Source organism: Orcinus orca, chromosome 5 (genome assembly GCF_937001465.1).
Source record: "Orcinus orca chromosome 5, mOrcOrc1.1, whole genome shotgun sequence".
NCBI classification, from domain to species: domain Eukaryota; kingdom Metazoa; phylum Chordata; class Mammalia; order Artiodactyla; family Delphinidae; genus Orcinus; species Orcinus orca.
The window spans coordinates 79,572,922-79,597,886 of NC_064563.1; the positions used below are offsets into that span (position 1 = coordinate 79,572,922).

A 24,965-nucleotide genomic window follows, 5' to 3' on the forward strand; every position below is an offset into this window, starting at 1 on the left:
AAGGTACCAAGGGTGTAGGACAGAGAACCAGGAGTGAGGTGGGAGAGGAGGGAAACCTGTGCGCTGGAGGGGGTGAATGATCAGGAGAGAAGGCTGAACCAGGCCAGCGCCAGCCACGAGTCAGCCAAGCCCTGCAGGTCAGCTCAGAGAAGCCTTTCAGCAGGGACCTAGGCCACGTGACTGGGCAGCAAGGTGAGGGGAGCCAGCACTGTGCCGCAGGGTGATACTGAGTGGTACAGAGTGAAGCTTTGCTTCTGCCAAGGAGCTTCCCTCTGTTTCTGGTCTGAATAGGGGCCAATCCCCAAAACATGGCTGATTAGAGTCTGGTGGGTAAAGGAAAATGGGGCACCTTGGAGAGGCTGGAGTAGGGAGCAAGGAACAGAGAGTAAAGACAGATACTCTTTCCCCCTGGATACTCCTGACCTTGAAGGGAAGTCCTCCAACTCCACAGGTTAATTATCCAATAGCTTTAGAGTTTGACCCTAGGGCTAATGTCAGTTGGCTTATTTTCTCCACCTGATTCAGTGATTCTCAGTCTGGTTCTCCACCTTGTACAGGTTTCCTGGGAGACATCCCAGCACACTTAAATCAGAGTCCAGGGCAGTGGGGCCCCGATGTGGTGTTTTTTCAAAGCTCCCAACGTGACTCCAGTGGGCCATCAGGATGAAGGGCTGCTGCCTTAGACATGTGGACCAGCTTCACTGGGCTTAGTTCAAAGCATACTCCTTTCTCCTTAGGACAATTCTAATGCTGACAATGGTGCCAAGAGCAAGGATCATAAATGGATCCTGAGCAGATCAGAAAATAAATCTAATCCTCCCACTGAGTTAGAAGAAAATGGAAATTCCACCCACAAGGCTGTTTGTGGAGATACAAACACTGCATCCTGTTCAACTCGATTAGTAAGAATAGGTCTGGTTGGTGATACATGAAGCATTTTACAAGCGCAGGTTTCCTTAGAAGCCCTGCCTTAGGGAATCTCAGTGCTAACAGAAAACACTGGATCACGTTCATTCTTGTCAGGGAAGGACACATTTTAATGGCTTTACTTCCATCTTTACCATTAGAACCTTGGAAACAAAGATGCTCGAGGTCAGGTGGAACTTAAAAGACCATCCAGTGGTTCCTGGACTTTACTGTTCATCACCTGGGCAAGCTGGTAAGCATCCTGGTTCCCAGGCCCACCCCTGATGGAAACTATTGCTCTCATTCACCTTCTTTTCATGGCTGTTCAGCTTCTGCTCAAGTCATGTCCTGTGGGGTTCCCTCAAAAGTAAAGGCCATGCCTTGCCAGTTCTGCATCCTCGCTGCCAAACTCTGCTCCAGGTTGGTAACAGATGCTGTAGCATGCTTAATATCCTATTCATTCAATGAGCATTTATTAGACACCTACTAGGTGCCAGGCCTTGTTACAGGCCCTGGAGATATGGGTGTGAATGAAACAAAGCTCTGTCCTTTTTTTTTTTTTTTTTGCGGTACGCGGGCCTCTCACTGTTGTGGCCTCTCCTGTTGCGGAGCACAGGCTCCGGACGCGCAGGCTCAGCGGCCATGGCTCACGGGCCCAGCCGCTCCGCGGCATGTGGGATCTTCCCGGACCAGGGCACGAACCTGTGTCCCCTGCATCGGCAGGTGGACTCTCAACCACTGCGCCACCAGGGAAGCCCAAAGGTCTGTCCTTAAGAGCTTATATCCTAGTGGGCAAAATTCTCCTACATCAGGCATATGAAATTTAAGGATGGCTAAACTGCAAGCTCCTTGAAGGCAGCTTTGTGTCTCGTGAATCTTGCTGTTCTTAGTGTCCAGCAAAGGGCAAAGAGAACACAACATCAAAAGTTCGTTGAATACACCAATGAGTGAGTGCCGAGTGGTGCCCCCAGAGCCTCCTATCTCAGCTTTGCCAACACCACCATGGTTGGTGCCCATGCTCTGTCATGGTCATTACCTGCAACCATTAAGAAGATTATATCTTAAAGGGAGCGGGAACCCATTTATAAAACATTCACTCTCCAGTTGTCTTTTTCTCCTCCTCCTCCCCTCCTTCTTCTTAACAGTTGTATTGAGATATAATTCACCTACCATACAATTCACCCATTTAAACTCAGTGTATATAACTCAGTGGGTTTTAGTATAATAGTATTTGGTATAGAGATATGTGCAACCAACATCGCAGTCAATTTTACAACATTTTTATCATCAAAAGAAACCCTGTACCCTTTCCTTTCACCACTGTTCCTCTATGCGCCATTCACCCCAAGCCTACTTTCTGTTTCTATAGGTTTGCCTATTCTAGACTGTTTATATTAATGGACTCATATAAATATGTGGTCTTTGGTGACTGGATTCTTTCACTTAGTAAGATGTTTTCAAAGTTCATCCATGTTAGAGCATGTATCAGCACGTCATCCCTTTTTATGCCAAATAATATTCTATTATGTGTATACACCACATTTTGTTTATCCATTCATCAGTCAATGGACAATTGTTTTTTTCCACCTTCTGGCTATTATTAATGTTTCCTTAAACATCTGTGTATAATGTATGGACTTCTGTATGGACATATGTTGTCATTTCTCTTGAGTATATACATAGCAGTTGAATCTCTGGGTCATAGGGTAACTCAATGTTTAACTGAGGAATTGCCAGACTGTATTCCAAATGGCCACACCATGTTATACTCCCTCAAGCATTGTATGAGGATTCTGATTTCTCAAGGTCCTCACCAACATTTGTTATTATCTGACTTTTTGATTATAGCTATCCTAAAGGATGTGAAAAGGTATCTCACTGTGGTTTTGATTTGCATTTCCCTCATGACTAACAGCTTTTCATGCACTTTCAAGCATCTTTTCATACACTTATTGACCATTTGTTTATCTTCTTGGGAGAAATGACTATTCAGATTCTTTGTCCATTTTTCCATTGGGTTACTTGTCTTTTTGTTATTGAGTTGGAAGAGTTCTTTATTCTCTTATTCTGTATTATAGATTCTAGATACAAGTCCCATATCAGATAAATGAATTGCAAATATTTTCTCCCATTCTGTGGGCTGCCTTTTCACTTTCTTGATTGTAACTTTTGAATCACAAAAGTTCTTAATTTTGATGAGGTCTAATTGATCTATTTTTTATTTAGTACGAGGTAAGGATCCAACTTCATTTTTTGCATGTGTCTATCCAGTTGTCCCAGCACCATTTGTTGAAAAGACTATTCTTTCCACATTGAATGGTCATGGAACACGTCAAAAATCAGTTGACCACAGACATATGACTTTATTTATGGACTCTCAATTCTACTCCATTGATCTTTATGTCTATACTTATGCCAGTACCATACTGTCTTGATTACTGTGGTTTTGTGGTAAATTTTGAGATCAGGAAATATGAGTCCTCCAACTTTGTTCTTTTAAAAAATTATTTTGGCTACTCTGGGTCCCTTGCAATTCCATACAAATTTTAGAATCCACTAGTTAGCTTCTACAAAGAAGCCAGCTAGGATTCTGATAGAGATGTGCTGAATCTGTATATTAATTTGGGGAGCATGGCCATCTTAACAATATTTAAGTCTTTCACTCCATAAGTATGAGATGTTTTTCCCTTTATTTAGATCTTAAATTTCTTTCAACGTTTTATTGTTTTCAGAGTACAAGTTTTGCACTTTTATGAAATTTTTCCCAAGTATTTTATGCTTTTTGATGCTACTATAAATGGAATAGTTTTCTTAATTTCACTTCCAGATTGTTCACTGTGTGTAGAAATATCCTGAAATCTGAACTCATTTATTAATTCTAATAATTTACTAGTTCTAATAATTTTATAGTAAATGCCTTAGGATTTTCCATATACAAAATCATGACATCTGAAAATAGAGATAGTTTTACTTCTTCCTTTCTAATCTAGATGTCTTTTCTTTTTCCTGAATAACTGTCCTGGCTAGAACTTCCAGTGTTAATTAGAAGTGGCAGACTTATCCTGTTCCTGATTCTAGGGAGAGGGTATCCAGTCTTTCACCATGAAGCATGACGTTAGCTGTGGGTTTTTCATAGGTGCCCTTTATCAGGCTGAGGAAGTTCTCTTCTAGTCCCAGTTTGTTTTATTATGAAAGGGTATTGAATTCTGTCAAATAGTTTTTCTGGGTCGATTGAGATAATCATGTGATTTTTGTTTTTTATTTTACTGATGTTAAACCAACCTCACCATCCTGGGGTAATTCCCAATTCATCATAGTATATGATTCTTTCTGTATGTTTCTAGATTTGGTTTGCTGTTAGCATTTTGTTGGACATTTTTACATCCATATTCATAAGCAATATTGGTCTGTAGCTTTCTTTTCTTTTGTAATGTTTTTGTTTGGTTTTGGTATCAAAGTAATACTAGCCTCATAAAAAGAGTTGGGAGTATTTCCTCTTTTTCTATTTTTTTTTTTGAAAAGCTTCTGAAGAATTAGTATTAACTCTTTAAATGTTTGATAGAATTCAGTGGTAAAGCCCTCTGGGCCTGGGTTTTTGTCCATTTCATCTAAGTTATCTAATTTACTGGTGTACAATTGTTTGTAGTATTCCTTTATCATCCTTTTTGTTTCTGTACGGTCGGTAGTAATATCCCCTCTTTCATTTCTGATGCCAGTAATTTTTTTTCTCGGTTATTCTAGCTAAAGGTTTGTCAATTCTGTTGATCTTTTCAAAGAACCAGCTTTGGGTTTCACTGATTTTTTTCTACTGTTTTTTCTTCTCTATTACATTAATTTTCACTCTAATCTTTATTACTTCCTTCCTTCTGTTTGTTTTAGGCTTAGTTTGCTCTTCTTCTTCTAGTGCCTTAAGGTGGAAGTTTAGGATATTAATTTAGATTTTTTTTTCTTTCTTTAACTAGAGGTATTTACAGCCATAAATTTCTCTCCAAGCATGGCTTTAGCTGCAGCCTATAAGTTTTGATATGCTGAGTCTTCATTTTCATTCATTTTAAAGTATTTTCTAATTTCCCTTTTTATTACTTCTTTGATCCATTGTATATTTAAGAGAGTGTTATTTAATTTCTACATATTTGTGAATTCCCCAAATTTCTTTCTGTTGCTGATTTCTAATTTCATTCCATTGTGATCAGAGAACGTATTTTATATTATTTTTATCCCTTTTATTTATTAAGATTTCTTTTATTGCCAATATATGGTCTATTCTGGGCAATGTTTCACGTGCCCTTGAGAAGAATGTATAGTCTGCTGTTGTTGGGTGGAGTGTTCTATAGGTTGATTTGGTTTATAGTCTATTTCTTCATTCAAGTCTTCTATCTGCTTATTGATCTTCTGCTTAGCTGTTCTAACTATTATTAAAAGTGGGGTATGGGGCTTCCCTGGTGGCGCAGTGGTTGGGAGTCCGCCTGCCGATGCAGGGGACGCGGGTTCGTGCCCCGGTCCAGGAGGATCCCACATGCCGTGGAGCGGCTGGGCCCATGAGCCATGGCTGCTGGGCCTGCGCGTCCGGAGCCTGTGCTCCGCAGCAGGAGAGGCCACAGCAGTGAGAGGCCTGCGTACCACAAAAAAAAAAAAAAAAAAAAAGTGGGGTATGAAAGTCTCTATTATTTTTGAATTATATTTCTCATCATTTTTGTCAGTTTTTGCTTCATTTATTTTGGTGTTACATTGTTAGGTACATATGCTTATAATTTTTATATCTTCCTGATGAAGTAACTCTTCCATCTTTACAAAATGTTCCCCATTTTCTCCAGTAACATTTTTGTTTTGTTTTGTTTTGTTTTGTTTTGAAGTCTATTTAAAAGTCTGTTATTAGTGTAGTCACTCTGGGTTTTCTTATGATTGCTGTTTTCACAATACATCTGTTTCCATCCTTTTACTTTCAATCTATCATAATCTTGAATCTAAAATGCTTCTCCTATAGACAATATATTGTTGGATCTTTTTTTTTTAAATCCATTTGAAAATTTCTACCTTTGATTAGACTGTTTAACCTTTTCACATTTAATGTCATTATTGATATAGTTGGATTTATGCCTGCCATTATACTTTTTCTATATGTCACGTCTGTCTTTATACCTCTGTTCTTTCTATAGTGCTTTCTTTTGTGTTAACTGAATACTTTATAATGTAGTATTTTAATATCTTTGCTAACTTTTTCCTCTATTATTTTTTTGTTATTTTCTTAGCTGTTGCTCTAGGGTTTAACATGAATATCTTAGCTTATGAGAATCAGCCTCAGAGGCATACTAACTTAATTCCACTGAGATATTAAAATGTCACTCCTGTATAGCTTTATTCCCTTTCCCCTCTTTTTTTTTTTGAATTTTATTTTATTTTTTTTTTTAAACAGCAGGTTCTTATTAGTTACCCATTTTATACATATTAGTGTATATATGTCAATCCCAATCTCCCAATTCATCACACCACCACCACCACCCCTGCCACTTTCCCCCTTGATGTCCATATGTTTGTTCTCTGCATCTGTGTCTCTATTTCTGCCTTGCAAACCAGTTCACCTGTACCATTTTTCTAGGGTCCACATATATGTGTTAATATACAATATTTGTTTTTCTCTTTCTGACTTACTTCACTCTGTATGACAGTCTCTAGATCCATCCACGTCTCTACAAATTACTATTTCATTGCTTTGTATGGCTGAGTAATATTCCATTGTGTATATGTACCACATCTTCTTTAACCATTCGTCTGTCAATGGGCATTTAGGTTGCTTCCATGACCTGGCTATTGTAAATAGTGCTGCAATGAACATTGCGGGTGCATGTGTCTTTTTGAATTACGGTTTTCTCTGGGTACATGCCCAGCAGTGGGATTGCTGGGTCATATGGTAATTCTTTTTTAGTTTTTTAAGGAACCTCCATACTGTTTTCCATAGTGGCTGTATCAATTTACATTCCCACCAACAGTGCAGGAGGGTTCCTTTTTCTCCACACCCTCTCCAGCATTTGTTGTTTGTAGATTTTCTGATGATGCCCATTCTAACTGGTGTGAGGTGATACCTCATTGTAGTTTTGATTTGCATTTCACTAATAATTAGTGATGTTGAGCAGCTTTTCATGTGCTCCTTGGCCATCTATATGTCTCCTTTGGAGAAATGTCTATTTAGATCTTCTGCCCATTTTTGGATTGGGTTGTTTGTTTCTTTAATATTGAGCTGCATGATCTGTTTATATATTTTGGAGATTAATCCTTTGTCCATTGATTCGTTTGCAAATATTTTCTCCCATTCTGAGGGTTGTCTTTTCGTCTTGTTTATGGTTTCCTTTGCTGTGCAAAAGCTTTGAAGTTTCATTAGGTTCCATTTGTTTATTTTTGTTTTTATTTTCATTACTCTAGGAAGTGGATCAAAAAAGATCTTGCTGTGATTTATGTCAAAGAGTGTTCTGCCTATGTTTTCCTCTGAGAGTTTTATAGTGTCTGGTATTACATTTAGGTCTCTAATCCATTTTGAGTTTATTTTTGTGTATAGTGTAAGGGACTGTTCTAATTTCATTCTTTTACATGTAACTGTTCAATTTTCCCAGCACCACTTATTGAAGAGACTGTCTTTTCTCCATTGTATATCTTTGCCTCCTTTGTCATAGATTAGTTGACCATAGGTGCGTGGGTTTATCTCTGGGCTTTCTATCTTGTTCCATTGATCTATGTTTCTGTTTTTGTGCCAGTACCATATTGTCTTGATTACTGTAGCTTTGTAGTATAGTCTGAAGTCAGGGAGTCTGATTCCTCCAGCTCCGTTTTTTTCCTTCAAGACTGCTTTGGCTATTCGGGGTCTTTTGTGTCCCCATACAAATTTTAAGATGATGTGTTCTAGTTCCGTAAAAAATGCCATTGGTAATTTGATAGGGATTGCATTGAATCTGTAGATTGCTTTGGGTAGTAGAGTCATTTTCACAATATTGATTCTTCCAATCCAAGAACATGGTATATCTCTCCATGTGTTGGTATCATCTTTAATTTCTTTCATTAGTGTCTTATAGTTTTCTGCATACAGGTCTTTTGTCTCCCTAGGTAGGTTTATTCCTAGGTATTTTATTCTTTTTGTTGCAATGGTAAATGGGAGTGTTTACATAATTTCTGTTTCAGATTTTTCATCATTATTGTATAGGAATGCAAGAGATTTCTGTGCATTAATTTTGTATCCTGCTACTTTACCAAATTCATTGATTAGCTCTATTAGTTTTCTGGTGGCATCTTTAGGATTCTCTATGTATAGTATCATGTCATCTGCAAACAGTGACAGTTTGACTTCTTTTTTTCCAATTTGTATTTCTTTTTCTTCTCTGATTGCCATGGCTAGGACTTCAAAAACTATGTTGAATAATAGTGGTGAGAATGGACATCCTTGTCTCGTTCCTGATCTTAGTGGAAATGCTTTCAGTTTTTCACCATTGAGAATGATGTTTGCTGTGCGTTTGTCATATATGGCCTTTATTATGTTGAGGTAGGTTCCCTCTTTGCCCACTTTCTGGAGAGTGTTTATCATAAATGGGTGTTGAATTTTGTCAAAAGCTTTTTCTTCATCTGTTGAGATGATCATATGGTTTTTATTCTTCAATTTGTTAATATGGTTTATCACATTGATTAACTTGCGTATACTGAAGAATCCTTGCATTCCTTGGATAAATCCCACTTGATCATGGTGTATGATCCTTTTAATGTGTTGTTGGATTCTGTTTGCTAGTATTTTGTTGAGGATTTTTGCATCTATATTCATCAGTGATATTGGTCTGTAAGCTTTTTTTGTCGTATCTTTGTCTGGTTTTGGTAACAGGGTGATGGTGGCCTCATAGAATGAGTTTGGGAGTATTCCTTCCCCTGCAATTTTTTGGGAAGAGTTTGAGAAGGATGGGTGTTAGCTCTTCTCTAAATGTTTGATAGAATTCACCTGTGAAGCCATCTGGTCCTGGACTTTTGTTTGTTGGAAGATTTTTAATCACAGTTTCAATTTCATTACTTGTGATTGGTCTGTTCATATTTTCTATTTCTTCCTGGTTCAGTCTTGGAAGATTATACCTTTCTAAGAATTTGTCCATTTCTTCCAGGTTGTCCATTTTATTGGCATAGAGTTGCTTGTAGTAGTCTCTTAGGATGCTTTGTATTTCTGTGGTGTCCGTTGTAACTCCCCCTTTTTCATTTCTAATTTTATTGATTTGAGTCATCTCCCTCTTTTTCTTGATGAGCCTGGCTAATGGTTGATCAATTTTGTTTATCTTCTCAAAGGATCAGCTTTTAGTTTTATTGATCTTTGCTATTGTTTTCTTTGTTTGTATTTCATTTATTTCTGCTCTGATCTTTATGATTTCTTTCCTTCTGCTAACTTTGGGGTTTGTTTGTTCTTCTTTCTCTAGTTCCTTTAGGTGTAAGGTTAGATTGTTTACTTGAGATTTTTCTTGTTTCTTGAGGTAGGCTTGTATAGCTATAAACTTCCCTCTTAGAACTGCTTTTGCTGCATCCCATAGGTTTTGGATCATCGTGTTTTCATTGCCATTTGTCTCTAGGTATTTTTTGATTTCCTCTTTGATTTCTTCAGTGATCACTTGGTTATTTAGTAACGTATTGTTTAGCCTCCATGTGTTTGTGTTTTTTACGTTTTTTTCCCCTGTAACTCATTTCTAATCTCATAGTGTTGTGGTCAGAAAAGAGGCTTGATATGATTTCAGTTTTCTTAAATTTACTGAGGCTTGATTTGTGACCCAAGATGTGATGTATCCTGGAGAATGTTCCATGTGCACTTGAGAAGAAAGTGTAATCTGCTCTCTTTGGATGGAACGTTCTATAAATATCAATTAAATCTATCTGGTCTATTGCATCATTTAAAGCTTCTGTTTCCTTATTTATTTTCATTTTGGATGATCTGTCCACTGGTGTAAGTGAGGTGTTAAAGTCCTCCACTATTATTGTGTTACTTTCGATTTCCTCTTTTATATCTGTTAGCAGTTGCCTTATGTATTGAGGTGCTCCTATGTTGGGTGCATATATATCTATAATTGTTATATCTTCTTCTTGCATTGATCCCTTGATCATTATGTAATGTCCTTCCTTCTCTCTTGTAACATTCTTTATTTTAAAGTCTATTTTATCTGATATGAGTATTGCTACTCCAGCTTTCTTTTGATTTCCATTTGCATGGAATATCTTTTTCCATCCCTCACTTTCAGTCTGTATGTGTCCCTAGGTCTGAAGTGGGTCTCTTGTAGACAGCATATATATGGGTCTTGTTTTTGTATCCATTCAGCAAGCCTGTGTCTTTTGGTTGGAGCATTTAATCCATTCATGTGTAAGGTAATTATTGATATGTATGTTCCTGTGACCATTTTCTTAATTGTTTTGGGTTTGTTTTTGTAGGTCCTTTTCTTCTCTTGTGTTTCGCACTTAGAGAAGTTCCTTTAGCATTTGTTGTAGAGCTGGTTTGGTGGTGCTGAATTCTCTTAGCTTTTGCTTGTCTGTAAAGCTTTTGATTTCTCCATTGAATCTGAATGAGATCCTTGCCAGGTAGAATAATCTTGGCTGTAGGTTCTTCCCTTTCATCACTTTAAGTATATCATGGCACTCCCTTCTGGCTTGTAGAGTTTCTGCTGAGAAATCAGCTGTTAACCTTATGGGAGTTCCCTTGTATGTTATTTGTTGTTTTTCCCTTGCTGCTTTCAATAATTTTTCTTTGTCTTTAATTTTTGCCAATTTGATTACTATGTGTCTTGGTGTGTTTCTCCTTGGGTTTATCCTGTATGGGACTCACTGCGCTTCCTGGACTTGGGTGGCTATTTCCTTTCCCATGTTAGGGAAGTTGTCGACTATAATCTCTTCAAATATTTTATCGGGTCCTTTCTCTCTCTCTTCTCCTTCTGGGACCCCTATAATGCAAATGTTGTTGCGTTTAATGTTGTCCCAGAGGTCTCTTAGGCTGTCCTCATTTCTTTTCACTCTTTTTTCTTTATTTTGTTCTGCAGCAGTGAATTCCACCATTCTGTCTTCCAGGTCACTTATCCGTTCTTCTGCCTCAGTTATTCTGCTATTGATTCCTTCTAGTGCAGTTTTCATTTTAGTTATTACATTGTTCATCTCTGTTTGTTCTTTAATTCTTCTAGGTCTTTGTTAAACACTTCTTGCATCTTCTTGATCTTTGCCTCCATTCTTTTTCTGAGGTCCTGAATCATCTTCACTATTATTATTCTGAATTCTTTTTCTGGAAGGTTGCCTATCTCCACTTCATTTGGTTGTTTTTCTGGGGTTTTATCTTGTTCCTTCATCTGGTACATAGCCCTCTGCCTTTTCATCTTGTCTATCTTTCTGTGAATGTGGTTTTTTTTTTTCCCCACAGGCTGCAGGATTGTAGTTTTTCTTGCTTCTGCTGTCTGCCCTCTGGTGGATGAGGCTGTCTAAGAGGTTTGTGCAAGTTTCCTGATGGGAGGGACTGGTGGTGGGTAGAGCTGGTTGTTGCTGTGGTGGACAGAGCTCAGTAAAACTTTAATTCTCTTTTCTGCTGATGGGTGGGGCTGGGTTCCCTCCCTGTTGGTTGTTTGGCCTGAGGCGACGCAACACTGGAGCCTACCGGGTTGTTTGGTGGGGCTAATGGTGGACTCTGGGAGGGCTCACGCTAAGGAGTACTTCCCAGAACTTTTGCTGCCAGTGTCCTTGTCCTCACAGTGAAACAAAGCCACTCCCCACCTCTTCAGGAGACCCTCAAACAGTAGCAGGTAGGTCTGGTTCAGTCTCCTACAGGGTCACTGTTCCTTCCCCTGGGTCCTGATGCGCACACTAATTTGTGTGTGCCCTCCAAGACTGGAGTCTCTGTTTCCCCCAGTCCTGTCAAAGTCCTGCAATCAAATCCCACTAGCCTGCAAAGTCTGATTCTCTAGGAATTCCTCCTCCTGTTGCTGGACCCCCAGGTTGGGAAGTCTGAAGTGGGACTCAGAACCTTCACTCCAGTGGGTGGATTCTGTGGTAACATTGTTCTCCAGTTTGTGAGTCACCCACCCACCAGTTATGGGATTTGATTTTATTGTGATTGCACCCCTCCTACCGTCTCATTGTGGCTTCTCCTTTGTCTCTCGATGTGGGGTATCTTTTTCAGTGACTTCCAGTGTCTTCCTGTTGATGATTGTTCAGCAGTTAGTTGTGATTCTGGTGCTCTTCCAAGAGGGAGTGAGCACTTTCCCCTCTTTTTGTGACGTTATTATACATATTACATTTATAAATGTTATAAACCCAGCATTAGATTGTATCACTTTTTATAAATTTATGTCCTTTGAAGAAAGTGAGAGAAGAAAGCACAGTAAAGTTAAGTTTATAGCTCTTGTTATATTCACCTCCTTATTTATCATTTCTGGATGTTTTCTTCTGTCCCTGTGCATTCAGGTTACCATCTGGAGTAACTTCCTTAGCCCTATACAGCATTACTCTTATCTCCTTTGTGCTGTCACTGGAAAATATGTTACATTTCTATATGTTATAAGCTCAGTAGTACAATGTATACATATTATTTTATACAATGGATTTTTAAATCAGTCACGAGAAGAAAGAAGAAGAAATTTGCACTTATGCTGTCTTTTTTTTTTTTTTGCGGTACGCGGGCCTCTCACTGTTGTGGCCTCTCCCGTTGTGGAGCACAGGCTCTGGATGCACAGGCTCAGCGGCCATGGCTCATGGACCCAGCCACTCCATGGCATGCGGGATCCTCCCAGACTGGGGCATGAACCCGTGTCCCCTGCGTCGGCAGGCGGACTCTCAACCACTGTGCCACCAGGGAAGCCCTATGCTGTCTTTTATAGTTATAAAATTACCTTTCCCAGTGCTCTCTGTCTTTTTTGTACAGATTCAAAAGAGCGCGTCTGGGGTCACTCGCTTTCATCATAAAGAACTTCCTTTATTGTTTCTCATAAGGTGTGTCTGCTAGCAACAAATTTCCTCAGTATTTGATTACGTGGAAATATCTTTATTTCACTTTCATTTTTGAAAGATAGCTTTGCTGAATATGGGATTCTTGGTTGACAGTTTTTTTCCATTAAGCACTTTGAATATGTTATTCTACTTCCTTCTGGGCTCCACTGTTTCTGATGAGAAATCAGTTATTATTCTTATTGGGATTCCCCTGTGACAACTTCTTTTTCTCTTGCTGCTTTCAGGATTTTCTCCCTGTCTTTAGGTTTCAGTATTTTCACTATGATGAATTTGTTTGTGGATCTCTTTCCTTTATCCTACTTGGAGTTCCTCGAGCTTCCTGGCTATGTAGATTGTTTCTCAATATTTGGGAAGATTTCAGCTATAATTTTAAAAAAATGTTCCTTTCTCTCTTCTCTCGTTCTAGTACTCCCATTATGCATATGATGGTACAGTTGATGATGTCCTGCATTTTTCTGAGGCTCTGTTCATATTTCCTCATTCTTTTTTCTCTCTGTTCTTCAGATTGCATAATTTCTATTGCTCTATCTTCAAGGTTCTTCTTCCAATTCACTTATTGTTGACCTCCTTTAGTGAATTTTTCATTTCAGTGATTGTATTTTCCAACTCCAGAACTTCCTTTTGGTACTTTTCAAAATAATTTCTATCTCTTTATTGATATTCTCTGTTTGGTGAGAGAATCATACCTACTTTCACTTCTTCAATTATAGTTTCCTTCAGTTTTTGTTTTTTAAAAAGCAAACATATTTATAATGGCTACTTTGAAATCTTTGTTAAATCTGATATCTGGTCACTCTCACAGGCATTTTCTGTTTCTTGCTTTTTCCTGTGTGTGCTTTTTATCCATTTGTTCCCCCCCACCCCGTCATACATTTCTGGGGCTTGTTATTGTTATTTGCCTGCTTATTTGTTTACTGACTGGCTGGATTATTTTAGTGGGAAACCCTGATGTTGCTCCTCAGGGGATGCAGCCTTGGGTATGCCCACAGTCACCCTGGGATGACACTGGTCTTCGCAGTCCTCTCTTTAACTTTCTCTTTCCCTGACCACACCCAGCTGTTAAATTCCACTCATTTCTAGCTCATTACTCTATTGCTTTCAACAATGTCCTGGGGTATAAATATAGATCTGCTTCACAGATCTATCCAATCAAATCCAAGCTCCTTTGAAGGGACAGTTCCTGAGGTCACTACTTAAGATTTGTTCTGGCCCCAGGAAGTCTCTTTCTCTCTGGCAAACCAGCCTGCCTACTATTTACCCTATATCTCCAGTGACTCTAGAAATCTTCTCCCAGTTGCCTCTCACCATAACTTCCCTAAGGGCATTTCTGAGAGTGCTATTGGCTTGAACTTCTCTACTCTCTATTGCAAATAAATGCAGTTGCTTTGGGAAAAGATTTGGGGCTCTCTGTTTCATAGTTTGTTTCTATTCCCAGGCAACACTATTTCTCAGCAGTGTTGTGCCCATGTATAGCCTCTGCTCCATGAGTGGGGGCAAGGCAGAAGAAGGAGTCCCCACCTCTTGGTCACACTCACCTAGAACTTAAATTCAGCAACAGGTAGCTTGGACCAGGATAGAAAATGTCCTATCTGGGAAGACAGTCCTTCAATTGGGAGCTGGGGGCAAAGGAGACCTTGTGTTCTTGGTTGCACTAGTCTGGAGTAGCGTTTCCGTTTCGTTGAGCTGGGAGGTGGGAGGAAAGAGGGTCCTGGTTCAAATACCAGAGATTCGCTGTTCTTACCAAGTTTTAGTAAATTTTCTTGAATAAATGTTTCATTTGCTGTGTGCACTTAGGACCATTTCTAGAGACTTTAAATGGTTCCTTTAAAATAATGTCCACCAGTTTCACTGGAGAGTGGGTTGGATAGTGCCTCATGCTGTCATACTAGAAGTGGACTCTCTTTCAGAACCTGTAATGCTTTATTTTAGGGTGTTACTATTTTATAAATACATATACATCTCCACAGAACAACAGTTCTCTAACTTTAATATGTACATAAATCACCCATGAAACTTGTTAAAAGTTTGGGGGCCTCATCCCCCAGAGATTATGATTTTCTAGGACTGGGGTGGAAGCCAAAAAGAAATCTACACTTTTAGCAAGTCTACTACAAGATTCTTTGAAAAAAAAATTGTACTAAAAAGACTAATGCATACAAGCTAAGACTCATCTCTTTTTCAACAGGTTTTATGTGTACTAAGAGACTCTGTGGCTATGACAGGGTCAAATCCTGGCTATTAAACATCACAATCACATGTGTGCCTGTGTGTGTGTGTGTGTGCGTGCACACGTGTGTTCCCCAAAACCTGAGTTCTCTGGGGCCCTCCTTTTTCTAAATTCTGCCTTCTGTTGTGAAAGGCTTTCTCACAAATTCTCCTTCCCCTGAGTGTGGCCTCCTGCTCTGATGGGAGTGTGGGCGATGGAAGTGGGGTCACTTCATCATAGGAAGTGCTGTCTGTTTGCAGGTAGGGAATTACTTGTAGAATCATGGTTTGGGGCTGCTGAGAATCAGAGGACCCCAGAGCAAGGCTTCTCAAATTGGGGTCAGGAAACCTGCTCAGAATCTTTACCTCTCCTGCACCAGATCTGATTTTTCCTTGGTGCTACCATTTCTAACTTCCCCTCAAAACAAAGAGAGCACCACAGGCTTTGCTGCAATTGGTCTGATTTGCACACCATCAAGTGGCAGTATGTGCCTCTGGTGAGCAAATTAATAGGATTAAAGCAGCTATCAACATGCGGCAGCAGAAAGGCTTCCTACTGTCCAGCTGCACGTGGTTAACACTAATGTGAGTCCTCACAGTCGTAACAATAGAAAATGAGTATCACTTCATATTTTAAAACTCTAGACAGAAACCATTAGCAATTTATTTTCCCCAAAGAACCGGCTAATTAAAATTGTAAATAAGACTGTGTTGTTTGTATGTACTCCTGTGAGTGTCTTTTTCACGAGGAACTGGAGCATAGATGGCTACCTGATTGTTCTGTTGCATGTTACAGTACAACCCGATCCTAATTCCATCTGCCCACACTCCCATCAGAGGAGGAGGCCACATTCAGGGGAGGGAGAATTTGTGAGAAAGCCTTTCACAACAGAAGGCGAAATTAAGAAAAAGGAGGGCCCCAGAGAGCTCAGGAAACCTGGCTTTACGAGGCACTATAAGAAGCCAGAGAATATCTTCCTACTGTATTTAGTAGGTGGGTTATTATTATTATTATTAAAGATCAAAAGAATAGGATTCCCCAGTGGAAACTGCAAAAAAACATGTTATAACAAAAAGCCAAAGATCAACCAATTTTAACCTTTTTCTTTCAGAGTTGCTCATGTACCATACTCTGTGGGGCATTATACCTCCCACACTATCCACATGTTAATAATTGATAGCCTTTATTGGTACCAATTGACAGACAAAATTTAGGAAATTTCTGATTTTGCTTCCACGATTTAATGATATGCAATTATTTCTCAGTAATGGTCACCTCAGCTGGGGTTGGGTCTTTAACTGGTATATAAAACTAGACATGAAAACTAAACTTAAAAAACAGATGAATTATAACTAGATCATCTTCATTTACCAAACAGTATGCCTAGGGGTTCTTTAAATTATAAAGAAGAACTGGTACTTTATAGAGTTAATTCACAGACCATTAATTACTATCAATGAATGAACAATAAGCATTAAGTCAGTACTGATTATTAATTGAAAAATATACCTGACCTCCCCTCATTTAAATGGAGCCCCTTTTGTTATCCTCCATCGTAGCAGCACTTACTCTTCCAACATAAGACTTATTCATTTGTATTTATATATTTACTTATGAGATTATATAATATCACCTGTCTCTCCACTGGAACCTCCGAGGACAGACCATTTTGTTCACCACTATATGCCCAACATCCAGCACAATGTCTAATCCTTAATTATTTGTGGAATGAATGAAGAAAGAAGTCATGAGGTTCTTGGGATCTTATATTGGGGAGGGTGATCGATAGGCTTTAGGATTCCCTTGAATCCCCTGAAAATGCCTTAAAAAAAGTTGTCCACATACATTTCTCTGGAAAGAAGACCCACAACTTTCATTAGATTTCAAAGGGGTCTGTGACCTCCCCGAAAGGTAAGGGATCACTGGCCTATTTCACTGATAAAACAGGATTCAGTAGCAAAGAACTCACCTGTAGCCTGAAACAAAGTACCTGAAAGTAGCCTGAAACAAAGTACCTAAAGCATGTACCTTTACATGGACAGATGTGTGGGCATATGTATAGGTTCTTTTCCAAGAACCGAAAAGGAAATGCCTCAGTGAACTTACAAAACAATCCACATTCTCACTTCCCCTGAGTAACTGATCATTCCTACAGTCACTGGGCTCCAGCAGTAGCTGCTTAAATTCATCTGTTTCTTGGCAGCAACATCCATCACTCAGGCCAGAGAAAAGGAGTCTGTAATTCCCTCTATTCACCTCCTTGGGTTGCTGACATCCGTCTTAGGGGAAGTCCCTTTTAATAAGAAACCTGTAAACCTCCCAATTAACAAAAGCACGTGTCGCGTTTATAACGCACCGGTTCAGCCAATTTGATCAAACAACCCTGGGATTTCCCTTCCCCTGCCCTGCAGCCAGAGAGGAGAGCCAGCCTAATCAGGCTAAACAGGCACCGCAAGGGGAGACTAGAGATGGGCTGGAACATGCTAATTGGCTGTTGTATATTAAACCTCCTCTTCCTCCCTCCCATCTCCAGAAGATGCTTCCCTTCAGTAAATTTCCTCCCTCGTTTTTATTTTTTTTTTGTCCTGAAAATGGAGACTTCAGAAGTAAATGTGTCAGAGGAAAGGTTTCTGATGTGTTATTAACGCTCAGTTACCCATATTAACAGAGAAGAGCAGTGGTGCAGATAATTCAAAGGTTCTTTCTATGTAACTTTGTAGTTCACTGTTTTGAAGGGCTTGACGGTAGACTTACCTCCCTATTCATGTTTGTCTTTGCTTCTTATTAAAATGAGTTTGTCTGCCTTAGGGCCAGGCAGTTGGGTGACAGGAAGATTCTGGCACAGAATTTGTCAAATTCACCAGGGGAAATCCACAAGGCACACAGATAATCAAACCTGACTAGATTTGAGTTCCTGTTCTTAATCACCTGTGATCAATCGGTTTGCTCCTCTGTGACTAGAGCGAGCCTGGGATGAGACATAATTATAGAAGACTAGTTGGACTAGTCTTTACATTTAGATGAAGACAAGACTGCTGTGGCCCAAATTGGTAACACAGTCAATCTTGATCTTTTCCCTGCCTGGTCCCACAACCTTCTATTCCGCAGCCAGAGGTCCCTTCCCATTCAAATCTCACGCTGCCCACCTCTACCTTACATCCTGCAATGGCTCCCTGTGCTAATCATTAGGGCTATTCACAAATACCCACTCTCTCCTGCCCAACGTGTGGAGGTAGGACCATACACCTCCACCCACGACGTTAGATGTGGCCGTGTGACTGTGCTGGGTAGTGAAATGCGTCTCTTCTAGGTGGAAGGGTTCAGAGCTAGCGTGCGCTTGGCTACTTGCTTTGTCTGCTGAGGCACTGGCTGCATCTGAGACAGTGGCTGCTCCCTCAGTCTGGGAGTCTCATCGAGTGAGTGCGATGAGCACAGCCCCCATCAGCCAGTGATGGGCATGTGGTAGGAACAAGAAATGAACCTCTATTACTTTAAACCACTGAGAGTGTACGGTTCTTACGTCACTCAGCATCTCTATCACCGCACATATCAAGCTGTACCATGACTGTCTGAGTTATCTCCCTAACTAGACACTGAAAACTTGAGGCCAGAATTATTTCTGTGTATAACATAGTCCAGTGTATAACATTGTTAAAACAACTCCATAGAAAATGAAATTATCTTCTTTTCTGGCCTCTGTGACCCTCTGTGTTTATGTTTTTCTAACACCTGCCCCTCTCCCAGCATCACCAGATGAAATGATATGGTGTCTTTGGAGTTCAGATATACGGGGAATGGTGGAGCTATTCTATTGGACCAGTAGTACAAGCAGGAAGAGCTGGCAGAGGGGAGAGAGAGAGATGTCGAGACATACTTAGGCTGCAGACATTTCAGATACAACGGGTTCAAGGGGCAGACAAGATTTCAAAGTCTTGGGGAGACCACATGGAAAAATTACTATTCCAAAGTGTTAGTTTTACGAGGAATCACAGGAGTCATCTGGACTAGATTCCTGTATCACCAGCATCATCATTATCGTAATACCAATATTTACTGATAATGGACTATGTACCAGGCACATCTCCAGCCACCTTACAATTAACTCATTGAATCCTCACGGCAGCCCTATAAGGTGGCTATTATTATTTCCATTTTACAGATGAAGAAATGGAAGCACAGACAGGTAAATTTCCTATGGCCACACAGCTAGCAAACATCCCTCTCTGAATTCAGTGTCTGCTTGAAGTCTCCCCATCCCGGGGAGCTCACTAACTTCCAGTACATCCCACCTCCTGAGCCATGCGCTGCCTCCCCCTCCAACTGCCGTCCCCTGGACTGTTCTGCCTCCTAGACCAACACAAAACAATTCCGCCCTCTTCTCTCCAAGGCAGCCCTCCACATAACTGAAGGCAGCAACTGTGTGTCCCGCAAGGCTCCTCTTCTCTAGTCTAAGCAGCCCAGTTCACTCAACCGTTTCCAACGCGCCACAGCCTGAGGTGCCTCTCATCCCAGCTTAGTGACTCACACATGCCAGTGGGTTTAGTCAGCGGAGTGGAACTGGGCACTCTCCTTTCTAGTCCTGCACTGGGCTGATGGCTTCTACAACCCTAGCACGTTCCTTTCACCCTGTAAAGCAGGGTCCGGAGGCAGAAATGAGGCCATAATCTGCTGCGGGAACAGCCGGCTCACCACGTGTCCTGCGCTCGTCCCTGTCTTGACAAATGGGATGCTACAAGGGGCCGCGTGTTCAGAGTTGCTCACTCCTCCTCAGCTTGGAAGTCTGTTTCTGCCCTCTCCACCGCAGCCCCGTCCCCCTCGTTATTGTCCTGCCCCCGAGAAGAGACCCTGCACTCACCATGGAGTTCATGGCAAAGTGATTGTGCTGCGTCTGGAGGTCCAGGGCGTGCTGGTAGCTGACTCCAATCTCTGTATGGCTCTGGAGGAATAACTCCTTGTTGTGGCTTATCCAGTCGAACATCTAGAGGGGGAAAGAAGGCGCACAGTCATCATGGGTGTATGGGTCCAACAGCAAGGAACTTTCAGAGCTACTGGGAGAAAAGCAGCCTTCCTGCTGGGGCCCAGTGAGGACCAGTCATCCTGCTCAGGGTCGGGGGTGGCCCACACCCTGGCTTCCCAGGAGAGCCCTCCTCCTTAGCAGAAGGCCCTGCCACCAGCCTCCATGTCTCCCTACAGAGCCTAGGGGAAGAGAGAAAATGAGTAAGAGGACCAAGGAGAAGGGGGAGGAAGCTGCTCACTTTCCCTAGTTATTTCCCCTTTTAAAAGCTTTTAGAAATCGTCAAAAGCCACGCCCCCCCCAATGCGTGCTTTAGGGACAGGTGAAGTGGAGACAAGTGGGAGGTTTAATCCACTCCCTACTGCCCCAGCAGGAGAGAGAGACACTTGTTGGAAGCCACAGGGCATCCTAACATGCCCCATCTCACTTACACTGCCCGACCACACGTTGTTGAACTGACTCTGAATGCAGTCACCTTTTCTTGTGACTCCACAGCCTCACAGGGTTTCTGCTATGACCCATGAGGAACCAGCAGAGGAGGATTTTAAGGGTAGAGTGAATACTGCCTAGCACAGTGGGCATTGAGCCATTTTCCTCCCCATGGCTCTGTACCTGGTTTTCATTTAGGTTTCCACCTCTCCCACAGGTGGCCCACTCACTTTTAGGGGAGCTAACCAGAACCTCAATTCCAAGGGAAAGCCTGGTCACTCTAAGGGTTACCCCTTCTCAGGACACCAGATCTAAGCCAATCAGTGTATGACATTTCCTGACCCATGGGATTGTCTTAGAAACGGGAATGTTATCCAATGCAGTACAATAAAACACAAAGGGCAGTTTGCTGGAAGCTCCTGGGAAAACAGAACTGTAGTTGTTTAGCTATGACTCCTCTTCCTCTGATACTGTCATTGTGACCCTGCACCTCAAATTGCTGTACCCATTCTGCTGGCAGCTTGAGGGTGAAGTCAATGGGCAGAGAAAGAGTGTAGCCAAAACAATGGCAGGAAACAAGCAGAGCCCTGACTAAGCCTTGCCTGATCTCCACACTGTGTCTGGACTTGCTTAGTACCTGAGCCAAGAAATCCTCTTTATTATTCAAACTGGTTTAATTTGGATTTTCTGTAATTCTCTGCCCAGAGTAGTCAAGTGATATAGCCAGGAAACGTGTTAAACCTCTGGAGAAGAGGATCGCTATGCTTGGAACCCATGGTCCATAGTTTGGGATGAGCTAAAGGCTGCAGCTCAGTTGCAGAGTAGAGCAGGGAAGAACGGAGCACAGGTGTAGGCTGAGAAGCTGCAAAGATCACGCCAGCTTTCCTGGAAAGCAGAGTCACAGCCTCATTCCATTTTTCCCCTTTAAATGGAAAAGCGAATTTACTTTTTCAGTTACGTTTAACCAGCATTTATCGGACACTCATTACACGCCAGGCACTATACAAGGCAAAAATGATTAATATGTGGTTCTTGAGTTTAAGTGGCTTAAAAGCCAGTACGGAAAGCAAACATGGACTCAGATACAGTGTTAGCACAACTTGGCATATGACGTGATTAAAATCGCAACTCAACAAAGAAATCTATCAAGATAAAGGTCAGTGTGGTATATCAAGGTAGCAGCCTCTCTTGATGGTGTGAAGAGAGGGAAGAGCAGAGAAGGCTTCCCAAAGGAGGTGACACCTGACTTGACCCTGACTCAGGTAGGAATTAGCCAGGTGAAAGAGTGAGATGTGGGCTCCAGGCAAAGGGAAGATCAAAGGGGCAGAACCGTGGGGCAGCCCAGTGTGTAGAGGGCTCTGAAAGCACCACTTCTGTGTTTCTGGACCTGATGTGAGGAGAAGATGTGGCTGGGGAGGTAGAAGGGACCATGGACAGCCCTGGACACAGGCTTTAGGAAACCTGGACCATATACTGCGGGCAGCAAGATGTCAGTGGAGGGTTGTAAGCTGAGCAGTGAAATGTGATGTGAGCTTTGAGAGCAGCATGGGATGTGGACTGGCGGGGAGAGATGGAGCAGTAAGAATGGTTAGGAGGCTGTAATCCTGGGGAGCAAGAGTGAGAACCTGGAAACCCGGATGTGGGGAGTGACAGTGGAGTCTGTGAAGTGGGCAGAGCGAGAGTTGCTAGGAAGGGACTGAGGACTCCCAACTGTTTGGGGAGGGAGGGTGAGAAAGAGAGAGGGAAGACAGCCAGGTATCTGGCATGGCGCCCTGGATCCTTGTAAGAGAAGGTGCCCCCAAGGTACCACCTCAAGAGGAGGGCAAGAAGCTGGGGTAGGGGAGGAGAGACCGCAGGTTCCGTTTCAGATGCTGAGTTTGCGAGGCTTAGGAGACCTTCAGGTGGAGGTGTCCTGTGGGCAGTTAGAGTTTTGTCTGGAGGTCAGGAGAGGGACACCAAGGCAATGACAACCCATGGTTAAGTACAAGCACATCACCTTCCCAAGGCAAATGGGCATAAAATGGGATTGAATCTGGAGATGATTCTCCCTTTTGAATTACCCAGATCACTTCCGGCTACCTACACAGATAAAGGGCAAAAGTATCATCCTTCACTTGCAAGTGTCAGCAGATGCTCCAGGCTGGGGGTGCCTGCGGAGGCTGGGCAGGATCGGTGGCGTGCGCCACCCCGGGTCCACCAGCCACAGCCAACCCCACACCGCAGGCACGCGGTCAGCGCTTTTTAAAATTACTATTAAGGACAAGAGGGGAAGAAGACAAGTGCCCCAGGAGTCTAAAGGAACTTCACTGTGTAATTTTTGTTCTTTTAAATTCTGCCTCTCAACCCCATTTAAAAATAATCCCTCATCTCTTTTCCTTGTTGACCAAAGAATCAATAAAATCAATGAAAATCTGAAATGCCTGAAGTCCTTGGAACTTAGGATGAAAAGTGCTCACTCATACTTTCTTGTCTATCCCAGTGGCCTAGAAGTGACCTTCCCTGTATTTTCTGTTAAATGAGTATTTAGATATGCTAATAAACAGAGAGTTATGTGCTAGCACCAGAATGATTAGATTGCCTGGCGCCAGGTCCCTGCCGGACTACAGAGCAAGGAGAGCCGAACACGGGCCAGTTAAGGAGAAAAGCAATAACAACAGTGAGTTAAAAGGCAGGCGAGAGCGAAGAGTGCTGGAGGAACCGCACGCCTCATTGAATGGGCTTCTCACACAATGAGGTCTGCACCCAGGCCACTGCGCCCCATCTGCCTTCCATACTGGAGCACACGAGCTGTCTCTGGGGGCTGCGCATTCTGGGAAAGTTCAGCTATGCCGGAGGCTAGAGGCAGTGCTCCAAGGAGGTGACACTCATCTCAGGCACCTAGGGACCAGACAGTCGATGTGATATCAGGAACCACGGTCTCTCCAACATGGCTGTTTCCTAGGGACAGTCTCAAGTCTTCTCTGGGCCTGAATCTGCTGCCTAATTGTATATAATACTCACTTTTGTGAGCCTGGTTGCCTGCAAGGGTCACCAGCATTTCTGCTGCATTCACTGCAGCTGGCTGCAGAGAGAGAACGTGTGTGTGCGCACACGCATGTAAGCACCCATGTGCGTGTGCAGTTAAGTGGGATAAGGACTAGGCTGGTTCTGGGCCTGGCTCTGTCACTAATTACCCATGAGACTGTGGGCAAGTCTCTTCTTTTCTGGGCTTCTCTTCATTTCCAAGGGATAAGCAGTGCCCAGAATGGAGGTAAGCATCCTGGTTTACAATCGGCTCAATTTGGAAACTTACGGAGTGTATTTTTTTCCATTCAAAATAAAAATTAGTTTTATTGAGTCTCCTGGGTCAGAATGCTTATTCATTGCTACAGCTTAACATTTCTAACTTTTGAATACAAAGAATGACTGTAAGAAAACTGGCATTGTTCTTAATAGCCAGAGAAATGCAGCTTCTTAGTCTCAGCCTTGACATCTATCTGTCCAGTGCTTTAGGGTTCAAAATGTCCACTCACAAGCATCATCTCACTGCCTCCAGCAGGCCCACTTTACGGATGGAAAACAGGTTCAGAAAAGTGAAGCCCCCCCAATGGGCTTCATTCATGCCACCCAAGGCACATTCACTGAGTGTCTGTTGATCCAGGCTCTTGGGACACTGCCCTGCCTCCTGCATGTGACTGTAGGAACTCCTCTGCCCAGGCTCCACAGAGCAGTTGCCCCCCAAAAGGCAGCCACCAGGGCACTGTGGGGCTCCAGCGGTGGGGGGATGCTGCCCCTCACATGCGGCCATTCAGTGGCCAGTACCCGGCCCCCTCGTCTCTGCCTCCCACCTGCCCCCTCAGTGCCTGGGGATGGCTGATTCAAATAGCTCCACTTTTCTCAATAAATACTTAGTGAATGAAAGAAATGCATGAGGGAGTTGGTCACAGGCTCTGGGTTGCTAATCTCCAGACAAGCTGACCGTTTCTAAACTAGGACATTTTATGATTTGATCTATTTGAATTGGGCTTTCTGGAAGACACCTGAACTAGACACTGGAACAAAAATCTAAAGAAAAAAAAAACCCCAAAACTAAAGAAAATGTCTCCACAGTGGTTTCAAACATTTTGAACTGTCTTTTTTTTTTTGAGAAGATACAAATGGTACGTTCAACAAAATGTAATAAAACAACAAAATTCCTCCAGGAGGAAAGTTCATGTCTAAATAATGAAATTTTATCTCTTTGTTTGGAAACCAACATAGTTTTGTCTCATTAAGAAGATAGATGTTACATGTAAGCTACTTGGGGTTTTTTTTTTTCCACGTTTTGCAAAGTAATGTTTTTATGCTGGCTTAAACTCAGTGAAAATATACAAATCTAGTTCTTAATATATAATAAATGATAAATGAATCTATTTAAATGCAAATTAGGAAAATAAACAGAAACCTTTT

General features: G+C 41.8%; 1 protein-coding gene across 16 annotated transcripts in view; it reads right to left on the reverse strand.

Annotated features, from left to right (window-relative positions):
- KALRN (kalirin RhoGEF kinase) overlaps positions 1–24,965 on the reverse strand; it is a 653,035-nt gene that overhangs the window by 383,979 nt on the left and 244,091 nt on the right. For all 16 annotated transcript variants that reach the window (XM_049710431.1, XM_049710430.1, XM_049710429.1 and 13 more), the window contains exon 6: positions 19,950–20,072. In XM_049710431.1, coding sequence (XP_049566388.1) covers positions 19,950–20,072 — 123 coding nt within the window. The remainder of the gene's footprint in view (positions 1–19,949; positions 20,073–24,965) is intronic.